The sequence below is a fragment of the Serinus canaria genome, chromosome 5 (genome assembly GCF_022539315.1).
Source record: "Serinus canaria isolate serCan28SL12 chromosome 5, serCan2020, whole genome shotgun sequence".
NCBI classification, from domain to species: Eukaryota; Metazoa; Chordata; class Aves; order Passeriformes; family Fringillidae; genus Serinus; species Serinus canaria.
The window spans coordinates 39,483,321-39,499,183 of NC_066319.1; the positions used below are offsets into that span (position 1 = coordinate 39,483,321).

Here is a 15,863-nt window from a genome sequence, read left to right on the forward strand (position 1 = left end):
AGAGGCACGGCTCAGTTGGAGAAGGGTGCAAACACCTCGCTTTCAAGTCTTGCCATTTCCTTTCGGCAGCAGCAACTGAATGCGACTTGCCGGTGGGCCAGGGCAGGCTGAGTCTCTGTGACAGCCTCATCACTACAAGAGCTGAGGACTTAAAAAGGGAGACCTTACTTGTGTTCATGATGGTCCTCCAGGGCAGCCAGCCCACCTGGCATGCTGGTGTCTGACAATGAATGGCACAGGAGAAAGTCCCCAGGTCACCTATCTCCAGTGAAGCAGGGTTGTTTCTCCAGGCAGTGACAAGGGCTCAGAGTGTCTTTCTTCCTCCCAGACTATCCTTTGTCTGTCCTGAGTTGCCTTGAGCCTTTCTTTCCCCAGAGCACTCCCCAGTCACAACAATTAGGAGGTTTCTTTCTGTCCTGTACTAAACAATCTTCAACATCCTGTCCCTTCACTTCAGCTGCTTTGTTCTCCATCTGTAACAAAATCTCCTTAGCTAAGCACAGTGGCGTTTTCCTCCTTCTTCTCAGCACTTCCTCTTTTGCTACCTTTGACCCATTTTACTCAAGAGCCACTACACAAGTAGAGGAGCAGGACCCCTGAACCCAGCCCAGTGCCTTTACCCAGCCCAAGCATCAGTATTGCTGCCTAGCCCCACAGGAAAGAAGTAGCTTGTGCAATGTGACCATTCAGCTCCCACTCCAGAAAGCTCTTGGACACAACAGGAAGCCCAAACTTTCTCTTGATTGTGTGGGTTTTCATTGCAGGCATCTCGTGGGGTTCCATCAAGGAAATAAATAACAGCTGTCCTTGCCTTGTTTGGATCTTGTCTGATAATCAGAAAAGTCCTGCATCATCCTGTCTCTTACTGAGTTTGAACATGCTGCCTTTCACCAAACATGTTCTCCTCTCCTCTCCTCTCCTCTCCTCTCCTCTCCTCTCCTCTCCTCTCCTCTCCTCTCCTCTCCTCTCCTCTCCTCTCCTCTCCTCTCCTCTCCTCTCCTCTCCTCTCCTCTCCTCCCCTCTCCCCTTTCCCCTCCCCTCCCCTCCCCGCTGATCAGTGCCCTGGAATTATAACTGTGAGCATGCACAATGGCCTGGGATGGTCCTATGGTGCTGGAGCTGGTAAGAGGCCAGCTTGGCCATGGTGTTTCAGCTTTGTTGCACTGCCATAGCACACATAGCATATTGGTGGCGGTGGCAGCAGCCGGAGTTTTGGAGTTTTATCTGGAGAACTTTGTGCTCAAATTACTCAGGATTATGAACCCTGGCTCGTGGGGTGACAGCTGTCGGCCTGGCCTTGGGCAAGAGGGCGCGGAGGAAGCACTGCGATGGGCGAAGGTCTTTCACACCTGCTGTCTGTGAGCGGTGCATGGGTTCCTCAGTGTGTGCAGCAAGGTCCAGCTGTGCCTGGAGAGTTCGTATCCAGCATGGTGCAGGCAAAGAGCGGTGAGAATGAGTGGGATGGCACAACAGCATCATCCGCAGTAATTGGCGGCTCATGGCACACGGCTGTGCGACCACGAGATGCCGGGATGTCTCTGCTCGTGGTGTTTATTCTTTAGGATGTCCCTGTCACACACCCAGCTGCTGTGATTATTAATTACTATTTATACTTTGGTTTGGGTATGCACTGTACCTTTAAGACCAGCAGAGGTGGGAGCCCTGCCCTCCTGGAGGCTCCCAGGCTAGGTGGGAGGGTGACAGCCACAGTGAGTCTTGGGGGGAGTTCAGGACACACGGATAACATATTATGAGCTCTTCCTCCACCCTTTGCTCCCCAGCCACATCAACAGAGGGGCCCGGCTCCCACCACTGGTTTTTCAACTCCCTTTTCTGCTTTTCCATCCTGTTTTCTTCTAAGTCCTGCAGCCTCTGCCTGGCTTTAAAAGCCTCTCTGGGGTCAAGGGGAGGGATGGGATCCCTTGTGCCATGCTGGGAGTGAATGCATTGTGGGACACTGGGAGCAGTGGGTGTGTGGGTGTGTAGGTGTGTGTGGGGAGAATTTCACAAATGCCCCTGGATCCTGGTCATAAAATCTGTACTGCAACAGGTGCTCAAGTTATTGTGTGAGTCCTCTGACAGTATAGGCAGGATGCTTTGCCAGGCAGTGATGACTTCTTAGTGCAGGGGAGCTATTTCTTGGTGTCACAGCAGTGCCCCAAGCATGCCAGTTCTGCTGCTGAACTCTTGCTGTCTGGTCTCCTTCCCAATGACCCCAACAGTCCCTGGTTAGCTGGAAGCAGATGTACATCATGTTGTGTGTCCAGAGAGGGAATTTGGAACCACGCTACAGTCAGTGCTGCTGACAGAGAGTGGGTTGAGATGGACATTTGACTGCCCAAGAGCCATGTTGCTGGCATCAGCCAACTCTTGCCCCTGAAGAGGGTTTTGGCTGTGCAGTTGCACTGGCCCACACACCTCAGATGTTTTCTGCTGTGGTTTTCCAAGGCCAGCCTGAGTTGCAAGCTCAGATGAAGGAGGGGTGTGAAAGTAGGGCGAAGTTCCAGTGCTGTACTCTGAGGTTTAGGATCTCACTGTTCTGTTGTAAGCCTCAGAGCTGGAAGCTTTCCCATCTTCATGCTTGATAGGGGGAAAAGTGGAGACCAGGAAGGTGGAAGGGTTCTATTGGTATGCAGGACAAGATCCTCATTGGATGGATGCTGCCCTTCTGCCCTGCCAGCACCACTTCGATGCCCAAGAAGTGCAGTGGGAATGGCCTATTCTGTCTGGCCAGGCACCTGGGAAGAGCCATCTCCCTGCAGATGACAGTCAGCAGCCACCTCTTCCTCACCAGCTCGGGACCCAGTCGTGCAGTAGGCTTGTCTGAAGCAAGGGAATAGTCCCTAGAGGGATGTGTCCCTGCAGATGAGATCCGGTCAAGCACCACCAGAGCCTGGCAAAACCCTGCTGGCTCTGGCTGTACAGGTTTAATAATGTTGTAGTATTCACTGAACTCATGGTCCACTCCACAGATCACACTAATTTATGAGGGTCTAATGCCTCTTCCCATTCCCAGCTGTCAGGAGAGGTGAGGAACCTCCATCAGCCTGGCATGCTGATGAGGGCATCCCTCTCACCCAGGCAGGAGGGTTCATGCTCTGACTCTGTTTTGTCGCTGCGGTACCGCCTGCTTCCTTTTTTTGTTCTCACACATACTGTGGTAAAACGTGTGCACCCTGTGTTTGGAGCAAACAACAAACCCACGTCATGTGTTTTCGCTTTCTCTGTTTCGTTGTCTCCATGTGTTAGAAATGTGCGGCATCCGTGCACTTTCCATTTGGTACAAACAGATCATGCTTGGTCACCAGTGGAGATGGCAACAGGTGGTTTGCATGGGCACCACAAAAATATTGTGGGCTTTGGTGAAGTGGATTCCCCCCACCTCAATTTCCATACACTTCTTTTGGGGAAGGTATTTTGGGTAGAGGAAGCCTAGGGCAGTTTCTAGAGAGGAGGGCTGAGCCGCGTTTTTCTGACATGTGCCTAGCAAATGTCTGAGCCTGGAAACTGTGTCAGAGGCTCTTGACCATGCTGGGCACCAGTGTGTCGACCTAGGCCCTGCTGGGGATGTGGCTGCAGAGGTTTGGCCTGTTGCTCACTGCTGGCAGGGATGGCAGGGTCGTGGCTTTGCTGTTTTTCTTGCAATCCCTCCTCTGGGCAGTGCTGAGGGCCTCCTCACCTGCAACCTGGGGCTGCCAAAGAGACCATGCTTGCCCCACTATTATAGTAACTGGCAGGAGAGGAATGCTGGCCGCGGCAAAGAACCCATGGCAGCACAGGAACCTGGGGTGACGGATGCCTGCCCCGGGATGGACTAGCCCACGGGCCAGCACTGAGCTGATGAGAGCAGCACAGGCCCCCGCAGGTCCTTTCCCAGGGAGCGGTAGGGGCCGTGAGCTGCGGCAATCCTTGGCTGTCCCCTCCGCTCTGACGGGCAGTTCAGAAATAGCAGCTGGCCCAGTTCTCCCGCCCCCGTGGCCCAGATCTCTAAGAACGGAGGTTGCTCGCGCAGCAACAGCAACAGCAGCAGCATCAAGCGCTGCATTTAGCCCATGAGCTCAAACAGAGGGAGAGGCTGCCAGCAGGATCCCAGCTTGGCTGGGTGACGCTCCTGCCTGGAGACTGCGCTGCAGGCTCTGTTTGTTGCTGTAAACACGCTCCCTGCTGCAGCTTCCCTGTTACTATCTATAGCCGCGATCTCTTGGCTCCCGTGCAAGGCGAGTCTGCGGTCTGGCTCCCACCTTAGCCTGACCTGAGCCAGGGCTGCCTGACATCCCCGTCGTGGGTGGGTGTCTCCGGGCTTCGCTGCAACAAGGATCAAAACAAAACCCAAACTGGAGGAAAGGACGAGCCTCGCCCCTCCCTCTCCTCGTCGGTGGTTTCCCGGTGGCCTCTTGCCCATGCTCTTGGCGGCCATCCCCGGCCCCCCCCCGCCACCTCCGAGCGCTGCTCCCAAGCTCTCCCAAACTTCTCGAAGGGCTGCGGCCCCTCAGGCTTCCCTGGCAGGGCTTCCCATCGCCCTGTGCCATTACCCTCACTCTCGACAATTACAAACATACATAATAGAGAAGTCAATAGTGACACATGAGCATAACGCGCTCCTCGCTGCAGGGACGGGTGTTAAGTTGAGCTTTCCCTGTGTGGGCCCCGCCGAGTACCTGTGCCCAGCTACGGGCAGACCCCGCTCAGTGCTGACCATGGGGCTTGACTTGCAGCGCAAAGCGCACCCCCGGCCCGCCGGGCCCCTTCTTCGCCGCCTTCCTTGGAGCGTCTTGCTCTAAGGCTGCAAGGTTATGCGGGGCCCCGCTGAGGGGAGGGGTTCACTTGCGGCGGGACGGCGCCCCCGGGGAGGGGGTCACCTGCTGTGGGACGGCATCCCCCATGGCAGTGCCGCTGCCCCAGAGCCCTCGCGGGGTCTCGCCAGGCGAGGGGGGGAGGGGCCGTCGCGTCCCGAGCCGTCCCGTCCTGTCCCGTCCAGCGCGCCGCCCGCCCGCCGCACTTGGCTGCAGCCTGGAGCGCTTCCCGTCAGTCACGCCCCCTCGCACAGGATGTATCCCATATAAGGATATCTGCGTCAGTGGGTTCCCGAGCCCGGCCGTACCACTCCGCGCGGGGGGGAAACTCCAGGGCCGCTCCTTTCTGCTCTGCCCTGGGGCCCCCCTGCCTCTTCTGCCACCCCCCGCCCCATGCCGTGGGTCTCTTCCGGGGGAGGCGGTGGCAGACGGCGCGCGGGGCGGCCCCGGGGAGGCGCGGGGCGGGCGGGAGGCGGGCGGCCCCCCCCATGGGTGCCGGTGGTGCATCCCCTGTGACGTCGGCGGGAGGGTATAAACGGGAGGCACGGCGCGGTACTCCAGCAGCTCAGGCAGCCCCGGCAGTGGAGCGGAGAGACGCGCGGAGCGGACCGGGCACAGGGACGCACGCAGCCGACCCCTCCTCGCTTCATCCCCAAGGACGCTTCGCCACCGTCGCATCACCTCTCACTTTCGGCTTGCGCGCACCGAGCCGACATGATGTATCAGGGCTTCGCCGGAGAGTACGAGGCGCCGTCCTCCCGCTGCAGCAGCGCTTCCCCGGCCGGGGACAGCCTCACCTATTACCCCTCCCCGGCGGACTCATTCTCGAGCATGGGCTCGCCTGTCAACCCGCAGGTGAGTTGCCGAGCGTACCGGCTGCGCTCTTGGCCGGGGCTGGAGCGCTCAGGAGGAAACGGGACGGGAGCGGGTGGCGCGGGGCTGGCCGTGTCCGCGAAGGAGGTCGGGCTGGGGACTGGCATGGGGAGCCGTCCCGGTGCCGAGGTGGGGCGGTCGGGGGGTGCCGTAGCCCGGGCCGCGCTCTGCGACGGGTGTGTAAATCGGCTTCATTGATAAAACGCGAGTTCATTGAGGAGACTCCGGAGCAGCGTCTGCGTCAGCGCGGACGTCAGAGATATTTATAACAGGCCGCTCTCGTGTGGAGCCGGCGCTGGCAGCGCGGCGCCGCGGCCCCGGGGACGGCGGGGAGCGGCCCGGGCGCTCCACTGACGGCAGCCCCCCTTCCTCTGACCTACAGGACTTCTGCACCGACCTGGCCGCCTCCAGCGCTAGCTTTGTGCCTACGGTGACGGCTATCTCCACCAGCCCCGACCTGCAGTGGCTGGTGCAGCCCACTCTCATCTCTTCAGTGGCCCCCTCCCAGAGCCGCGGGCACCCCTACGGCGTCTCGGCGGCCGCCCCCACCACCTCCTACTCCCGCCCCGCAGTGCTGAAGGCGCCGGGCGGCCGCGGGCAGAGCATCGGCCGCCGGGGCAAAGTCGAACAGGTGAGTGCGGATCAGAGTTGTTGGGGTGACTGGGGGGACGCGTCGCCGGCGAATTGCCCTGGTCGGGGGGCACCGGGCTGGCAGCGGGACTGAGCGGTCTCTCTCTGCCCGCAGCTGTCCCCGGAGGAGGAGGAAAAGAGAAGGATCCGCCGGGAACGGAACAAGATGGCAGCGGCCAAGTGCCGCAACCGGCGGCGGGAGCTCACCGACACGCTGCAGGCGGTAAGCGCTGCCCGGGAGGTGGCGGGGAAAGAGGGAGTACCGGGGGCGGGGATGACAGGAGGAAGGGGACTCCAGCTGGGAGTGATGCCGGCCCTGGCTGACAGCCTGCTCTCTCTGCAGGAGACCGACCAGCTGGAGGAGGAGAAGTCCGCGCTGCAGGCGGAGATTGCTAACCTGCTGAAGGAGAAGGAGAAGCTGGAGTTTATCCTGGCGGCCCACCGGCCCGCCTGCAAGATGCCCGAGGAGTTGTGCTTCTCCGAGGAACTGGCAGCTGCCAGCGCTGCTACCGCGCTGGACCTGGGCACCCCCAGCCCCCCCATGACCGAGGAGGCTGCCTTTGCTCTGCCGCTGATGCCTGAAGCGCCGGCGGCCGTGCCGCCCAAGGAGACCAGCAGCAGCGGGCTGGAGCTCAAGGCTGAGCCCTTCGACGAGCTGCTCTTCTCCACGGGGCCGCGGGAGGCCTCCCGCTCTGTGCCCGACATGGACCTGCCCGGGGCCTCCTTCTACCCGTCGGACTGGGAGTCGCTGACTGCCGGGACCAGCGGTGAGCTGGAGCCCCTCTGCACCCCTGTGGTGACCTGCACCCCGTGTCCCAGCACCTACACCTCCACCTTCGTCTTCACCTACCCCGAGGCAGAGGCCTTCCCCAGCTGCGCCGCCGCGCACCGGAAGGGCAGCAGCAGCAATGAGCCCTCGTCTGACTCCCTCAGCTCCCCCACCCTGCTGGCTTTGTGAAGGGCTCCAGCACTGACTGACCTGCTGGGCCCCCTCCCCTGCCCACGCACCCCCACGGACTTGCAGCTGTGCCCCATGGGGCTCCCCAGGCCTGGGGAGGGCCCTGCCACCGCCACCCCCTGTCTGGCCTGGTGCCCCGGGGCCTGGCAGAGCGTCATGCACCGAGGTCTCTTACCTCTTCCAGAGATGTAGCAAATCGCATGGAGTTTGTCTTGTCCCCAGTGGCCCATCCATGAGAGCTGGTAGTCTGTAGCATGTCCCACATGGCTGGGTAGGTGACTCCCTCCCCTCCTTAGTATCACTAGCATTAACTAATTAATCTCTTGGTTTAAAATGATTGGAATTTAACCTGGTGCTGGGTATCTCCAACTCGTATCTAGTGCAGCTGATTAACAATAACTACTGTGTTCCTGGCAATATCGTGTTCTGATGACTTAGCAATGACCCATCTTATGTGGGGGGAAAGAGACTCTATTTTATTTTCTAGTAGGTAGATAAATAGCTATATCCATGTACTGTAGTTCTACATTGATGTTCATTGTAACTTTACTGATCATGCATTGTTGAGGTGGTCTGAATGTTCTGACATAAGTTTTCCATGAAAACGTTTTTATTGTGTTTTTAATTTATTTATTAAGACGGATTCTCAGATATTTATATTTTTATTTTATTTTTTTCTACCTTGAGGTCTTTTTTGACATGTGGAAAGTGAATTTGGATGAAACTTAAGCATTGTTTGCTTATTATTGTTCAGAGACATTGTCAATAAAAGCATTTAAGTTGACTGCTGGAGCTGTCCTTGCGTTACCTTTTGTACTTGCTTCCCTGCGACCTCAAAGGGGTTCTCTAGCCTCTAATTTTGTCTGGGCTTTATAAACTGCAGACACCTGCAATCTGCCTGAGACTAAAGGTGGTAATACCATTTAGGCCAGCCCTGTCCTTGTCCTGGTGCTAGTCAGGGCTGGCTGTGGTTACACCCATTCCAGTAGGCACCAGGGTTACTCCCTATGGCCTTTCCCAGCTGATCTGTCTGGGTCTGGTCTTCTGTGTCTGCGTGTCACCTGCTGTGGCCTTTCACCAGCTAGCTGGAGGTCTTGCTGGAAAGGTGGTGAAAGGACATCTCTAGGCTGGGGCTCACAGGATCATTTCCATGTGCCTAACTTCCTTGTCCCTGGATATGGTCTGGTTCCCATAGGCCATGGCTATTCCTATCTTCTTTGGACGTAAAATGAGAGGCTTGTGCACTCCTCACTTTGGGGTGAGTGGTATAAAGGCAAACCACTGTCTCTTCAGTTTCTATTAAAGCCAGCCCAGTCTTTGAATTAATGATTTACAGCAAATGGCACACACACTCTAGGAATATGCTGCCTCCTTGGGGGTTTCTGAAAATGCAGTCTCTCCTGCTGAGTCAGTTGAGAAAGGTTGCTAGCCTCTGTAACCCCTGCTGCTTGTGCAGTGAAATGTGCTCTGCTGGCAGGACAGGAGCTGGGCCAGGTTATCCCTGCTTGCAGAGCAGTGGTCTGCTCCCTCCCTGATGGCTGGCTACACATAAAGGGTTCCCTGAGAGTGGCAAGGCCTCCCTGACAGCCTCCAGCCCTGTCACTCCAGTTTGAGAACTCCTTTCTCAAGGTGAAAGCAAAGATGTCAGCTGTGCTGGCATGCATGTCCGGCTGAAGGCCATCTTGACACCGTGGTCTCAGGGAATCTCTGTAGGCTGGCATTCAGGGTCAGGCTTCTGTAAATCCACATTTCCTGGTCGCTGCACCAGGCTCTGCTTTTTTCCACCTCTTCCCTAATCAGAATGCACACAGGATCTATCTCATCTCAGTAGTGAGTATTGCAGCTCCATGACTTGCTCAACAAGGCCTGCCCTGTGTAAAAGCAAATATTACAAGTGCAGTTTCTCATCTTTCAACATTAATCTGTAGGCAGAGCTGACAAGTGATGAAGACTAATCCCACTTGCTACTAAGAAGCAGCTACTTTCACATCGCCACTTGAGTTTACATGGGCAACACCCAGGTGCAGCAAATGCACAGAAGCACTGAACCACGAAGCAGTCATGTAGGTGGTGGGTGATGCTACAAGAGAGTCAGACCTATGTGACAGGTAACCCTGTCAAGTCAGCAAATCTGGAATGACAATGTGCTGTCTTGCTGAAAGATCATCAATTCAGAGCTGAACTATTCAGGTCTCTGGGAGCCCATGCACACTGCTGAAATCACCAGACATTCAGCAGAGGCTGAAAGGAAACAGGGGTCCACAAAGTCCAAAAATACCACATGGATCCCTCAAAGTAGGTGGAGTGATCCTGGCCCCATTGTCTCTCATGATCACTGGACAGGCTAAAGCAAAATCTAGAGCTAAACTCAGAAAGACAGCAGTCCTGCAGCCTAACCAAGGCTTCTTTTTTAACAGAAATGATAGCAAGTGCTAAGTCTAAGTGTCAGCTTAGTTGTTACACAAAGATGTCAGATTAAGGGGTGGCCCTACATGAGACACTTTATGACTAACGCCAGGCTCCAGACTTACTCCTTGCCTTCAGCCACAAACAATCCAGAATTCAGGATGTGTTACGTAAAATTTATGCTGTGTTATGAACGTGATTTATCTGCTTCCTAGCATTTGAGAATTATGTAGTGAAGTTGCACTTAAAACCAGAGGAATCTTGCCACTATCTTCAACTGAGGAATAATGCAGCAATCTCTGCCTGCAATGTGTTATAAGCATGTGCTTCAATTACAAGCTGTATCTGATCCATCACACAGATACCAGCACAAAGCTTTGTGAAACACAACAATGGAACGAGATAAGACACGTAGGGAACCCTAGTGTTATTTCTGACGCCTCGTGTGCTCCTGATCCCTCTGAGGGCAGTCGTGTAATTAATTCTTAGAAATGCAACTGCAACGCAATGCAAGGCACAGTGCATTTGTTGCTATGAATTACAGAATGGAGAGCTGCAAAACAACGTGAAGATCCTGAAACGCGTTTATGGCAGAATAAAGCAGGGCTGCCCAGCCCAGCAGCACCTCCTGCCAGGGCTGCCCAGCCCAGCAGCACCTCCTGCCCGGCTACAGGAGGGTGCTGCGGCTCTAGGGCTGCTCCGGGGCAGACAGCAGCCGCAGTTCCGACACGCTCCTGTGCGCACCACCCCGCACCCCGCCTGCGGCTGGTGCCCCGGGCCACGGCGGAGCGGCCGCTGCCGGTACCTGGGATCGGCGCGAAGCTCCCGTGTCCGGCCGGCCCCGCCGCACGCCCCGCCCCGCCCCGCCCCGCCCCGCCGAGCCGCGCCTGCGCGCGCCCGTGTTTACTGTTTGGTTGCCGGGGCGCCGCGCGCGGGCGCGCCGGGGACGTGACGTGACGTCCCGTTCCCCGCGGGGACGCCGCGAGCCAGCGCCGTGACGCGCGCGCTTCCGGCCGTGCCCATATATGGCAAGGCGGCGGCGCTGCGCTTCCCGGGCGGCGCGGGGCGGCGGGAAGGATCCCGAAGGTGGGACGGGCACCGGGAGCAGCGTCCCCGCGGCCCGGGACACCGCTCCCTGCCTTGCCCCACCCGGTTCCCCCCAGGTGGAGCCCCCGGGCGGGCTGCGCAGGCAGCCTGGTCTCCCTTCCGCCTCCTCCGGCGCTCTCGTTGCCTTTGCGGGATGAGGCGTCAGGAGAAGCAATGGGGATTTCAAGCAGCTGGGTGTTGAGTCCCAGGAGAGTTCACGCGTTTGCAGCTCTCGCTGTCCCTGACTAGGCTTCCGTGGCATCACCCCTTCACCTGGAATCTCCATAGTCATCAAGAATTGGTCCGTGATGGTGGGAAAACAAAACGAAACAAACCACCCCAACCTCCCCCATAACTGACAACTGGCTTTTATCTCCAGTAGGTGGAAGAAAATAATTAAGCTGTTTTGTTTTGTTTTGTTTTGTTTTTTGTTTTTAATACTGCAGTTGCAGCCCTAGAGCTGCCCTGTGAACGGGGCTGCAGTGTACCTGGGGACCGACCAGGCACCTACACCTTGAGCACTCGCTCTGCTATTCCTCCTGCCATTTGTCTTTTTGTTACTATTTTGTTACAAACATCTGACTCTACTGCTTTCCGTCAAAATAAAACAGAAACCTTGCCAGAAGAGTTATCAGAGCCAGTGGACAGTCAAAATAAAAATGGATTATTCAGAGGAGATAAGGTTCAGGACAAAAATTAATATTTTGCTCTGTGCTCATTGTAGAGGAACCTAAGAATATTCCTGTACTTATACTTGGTTTTGTAAAAGATTTATCCGAGGATCTGTTTCAAGCTGAAAGTCTGTGGAAAAGGTAGTGAAACAAATGGCTATAATAAAAAGCATTGAACAATTGGACTGCATTATATTCATCCAAGAGTTTTAAGAGAAGTCAAGACTTGAGTAGCTGAGCTGCTTACTAATGGTTTTTGTGTAACATTGCATTTAGAAGGGCTTTGATAACAGAAACAGGGAAGATAGTTGATATGCCAATTAAAACAAACAAACAAAAACAACAAAAAAAACCCCCAGCAGTCTGAAAAGTTCTGTAGAGCTGCTGATCAATGAGCCTGTTCTCTGTACTAGCCAAGTTAGTGAAAACTTTAAAACGTGAGCAAGTGGGTGCAGGGAGAAAATGGGGTACTATGAAAGGTGGCAGAGCTTTTCCAATGAGACCTCCTGGCCTCACACATTGTTTAGAGTTCTGTGAAGAGCCAGCAAAGCATGTGGACAAGAGACATTCAGCTGGTATTTCCTCCTCGGGTTTCTAAAGAGTATTCAACAAAATCTGTGAGCCAAGCCTTCTGAAGGAACAGTAGAATAAGAGAAGATTTCATGTGGATAGATGATACTGCATTAAAGATGGGTCTCTGTTAGATGAAACAACACTATTTCTCAGTAGATTGAGTCAATATGCAAAGTTCCACATGTTTGCTCCGGCCTATGGACCGAGAGCAAACATCACAATACAATGTGAGTGGGTGGTACAATTTGATGTACATACATGTAAAGTGTTTTAAAGGGGAGATAAACAATCCATTTCAATCACACAGAAACAGCCTAGAAGCTGTTTTATCACTTAGGAACAAGCTCTTGGCATAATAATAGTTCTGTGAAAACCTCAGTTCGAGGTTTGGTAAGTGAGCAAATCAAGTGTTAAGAGATAAGGAATAAGAGCAAGAGAATAAAAGCAGAGAATTTCATTATGGCACGGGATAAATCCATGGTGTGCCAGTGCTTTGAATGTTGTGTACAGTTCTGATCTTTAGAGGGACAGAGAGCATTGTAAGAGGTTCAGACAAGTAGATAAATGTTAGGAAGTGTGGGACAGCTTCTAGGTCAGAAGCAGGCAAGTTAACTAGGACTCTTCAGCTTCACAGATACAAGTTAGGGGAGGTTTCTTTCAGTGTAATAATGATGTACAACAAACAAAACTTGGGGAAATGTGGAATAAAACCAGATTTGACAAGGTTGCTCATTCTGTGTTGTGGGTACTTGTTGAGAACCTTTTTGCCTGATTTTGTGGATACAACAAGGGTGAGTGTTTTTTGTTTTGTTTTGGTTTGGTTTTTTTGAGATGAAAATTCCAGAAAATGAACACAAATAAAAGCTAATGAGGTCTATTAAATACACAAATATATCCACTGGCTGTGCAAGTCCTGATTTTGAAATATCTGGGACCTTAGGGAATACTGTGGTGAGGCAGCGCTACATACTGACTGACCACTGACTTTGTCCTTACTAATTTCTTCAAGTGGTTGCTACCAGGTAGTGTCAGAAGACTGTGATTCATAACAGAGATGGGCAAAAGCTGTGCTTGATTTCATCAAATATGTCTATTTCTTTGTAGGTTGGTAGTGATTTAACTGAACTTTTGCTTTTTCCTGTGCTTCCATATTATAATGGCATTTGAATTGTTTAAATTACCAGAAGATGTGATCTCATGTGTCCGTGCACCTTATCTGTTCAGATCTTTTGCTGATAAGGTTGTTCTTTGGAGCTGCATCCGGGAGCCTTTCCAAGCGGAGGTAGGCTGGTGACCCAGTGAGGTGCTGAAGTGAAACCAACACCACCCATTCTTGTCATTTGGAAACAGCGGATGTTCACAAGGGACCTGGATATTATATCAACAGGATATCATGGGAAAACAAAAGAAGGCTGTAACTAGCATGTGGATAATGCATCTTTATCATTTCCAATTAAGGAGCTCTTGTTCTGTGGAGTGGTGTCCTGTCCCCTGCCACCCCCCTGGCATCTTTAGTCTGCACAATAACAGATTTTCAGCTCTTCTTCACTGATTTGATTTGAGCTCTGTTTTTATACAAATGTTTTGTAACTTGGTCTGCTGGCTATGGACAACCAGCTGCAACATTAAAAGAGTAATTTTAATTCTGATTGCATTGCATCTTCCACTTGGTAAGGATTGAGTGGTTTTTAAATAGCCCATCTTGAATCTTCTCATGCTTGGGAAGAAGGGAAGAGAAACCAGCTCATAATATAGTATTTATCTGGTTTTGTTTGCAAAATTAAGTATTTTCCCTGAATAGGTAATGGTATTGCAAAGGCCATAAAATACAGTAGCAGTGTTAGTCTTAAAGCATATAATCTGAAAGGTACATGGAATTCAGATATTGTGAGGGTATTTGGGTTTTTAAATAAAACATTATTTTGACACTGCTTTGAAGTATATTGGGTGCTTCAGCATGAGAGTGATGAAATTCCTGCTACGAAGCGTTTGCATTCTAATTGAAGGAAAAATAACAGTTGCCAGTAGCACACGGGAGAAGGGCAAGCTCTGTTGCAGCATTTAGGCATGTGGTATGGCAGTTGAATTAAAATAGCAATGTAACCTAATGGTGATGTGTCACTAACCTCGAGGACACCAGGGAAGATAAAACAAAGTAATTTGCTGTCGTTACATAAGAACTGAGTACAAAGCCAAGAATGGGGTTTCTGCACAGATAAGGATTCCACTCCAAGGCTTTCAAAGAATTCAGCTCTTCAAAGCTTTAACTATCCATGGGCCTCTCAGATCCTCCCATCCTCTTCATTCTCTCCCCCCTTACCCCCACAAGCCTGGGTCCTTCGGCTATGCCTGTGCTGCTGAATCAAAAAGGGTAGGAATCAAGCTTGGGCATTTGACTCCTGCTTGTCCACTGTGCTCTGCGACACAGGAATGATTCTGGTTTCTGAAACGGCCTTGGCATGTGTCAACCAGCAATCTCCAAGATGATGGTTGAGTGTAGCTCAGAGGGTAGCATGTGTCCAACAAGCAGTGAGCGGGACTGTGAGACTGGACCCCCTCCACTCTTCTGAGTGATCCAGCAGCATCCCAGCAGGTTTCATATTGTAAAACACACCTCTATGCTGCTTCACATGACAAGTCCTTTAGCTTCATGTTTTAAATCATCCCTCTGGGCTATGGCACAAGCTCTCTTTTATTAAAATCTGCCTTTTTGAAATAACACTCCTGTTAAATATTTATTTAAGACCACATGTAGTTCGGAGGTGACCACCAGTCAGGTGCTGTGTGGTGTGGATGGGTGAGTGACTGCCCAGCCCTTCCAGCACAGAACAGTTCCTGGCCAAACTTCACTTGGCATTGTAGATGCTGCCTGTGTCAGGCTATAAACAAGTTCTGGCAGGTTAGAGGATTTACCTTGTTGAAAGGGTTATGTAACATGTTCAGTACTCCAAAAGGAATCCCGATGACTGCAGTGTCTGATAAATTATCTCCAAATCATCCTAAATATGGAGTGGGATTTAAGGGAAACATGAACTGATGTTTTTCACTGAATGGCAGACATGTAGCTGTAATTGGTGGGAACATGGTAAAATAACACACATGGAAACATGGTATTCTACTTGGATGCATATTTTCAAGATCTTTGTTTCTGGAATGGTAATACTTCTGTGTTTGCAGTAAAAGTGCCAACCTATTCCATTTGCTGGATATATGGAATAGAGTGTAACTCCATGCAGTCAAACCCAGCAAAATCTCTCTTTTCCAAATCACTCTATGACCAAAGTCGGCAACATTTTTCCACTCTGTGCCACTTTGTCACTTGCTGTTGTATCATCAGAGAGTAACTGTGGCTGAAGGCCTAAACATGGGTTGGGTGCCCGTGAGAATGATTATCATAGGTAAATTAAGGCACGTGTAATAGCACAGGGAATGACTTCACAGCTTCCAATCTTATAATAAATATAGCTTAATTACTGGATATTGCATGACAGCTTGTGCCCTGCAGGTGAGCAGGCACAGAATGTGGTAAGGACCAGCTCTGACTTCTAAGCAAAGGTTTGTATTTCCTTCTAAGATACATTAGACACTGAAATAATCATCTGTGTTTAAGAGAATGAAGTATTTATTACATAATGATTTCTACCTGAGGATCTTGGAGCTCCTTATGGGCACTAATGATTGAAGTGTTCTGTTCTAGTTTGCAGCTTACCATGAACCATTCAAAGCAGTATTAGAACACTTTCCCATTAACCTCAAAAGTGACTAATACACAAATGTGTGGTTTGTTCCCCTCTCCTCTCCCCAGTGGATTTTGTGTTGCAGTGTGTTTGTGCTACAGGTGTAAGCAGGATAGCTTGTAGTCTGAATGGGCAG

General features: G+C 52.3%; 1 protein-coding gene and 1 long non-coding RNA gene across 2 annotated transcripts; one reads left to right on the forward strand and one right to left on the reverse strand.

The window, feature by feature from the left end:
- The first annotated feature begins 5,351 nt into the window (after positions 1-5,351).
- On the forward strand, positions 5,352-8,038 carry FOS (Fos proto-oncogene, AP-1 transcription factor subunit). Its single transcript, XM_009101880.4, has 4 exons — positions 5,352-5,648; positions 6,049-6,297; positions 6,412-6,519; positions 6,640-8,038. Exons 1-4 carry the CDS (start codon positions 5,508-5,510, stop codon positions 7,252-7,254), a joined length of 1,113 nt encoding a protein of 370 aa, XP_009100128.1. The 5' UTR covers positions 5,352-5,507; the 3' UTR covers positions 7,255-8,038.
- LOC127059707 (uncharacterized) lies at positions 7,891-10,506 on the reverse strand. The gene is made up of 2 exons (XR_007777771.1): positions 10,466-10,506; positions 7,891-9,125 (listed from the first exon to the last, which is right to left on the reverse strand). It is a non-coding gene; the product is annotated as an uncharacterized LOC127059707 (long non-coding RNA).
- Positions 10,507-15,863: the final 5,357 nt, after the last annotated feature.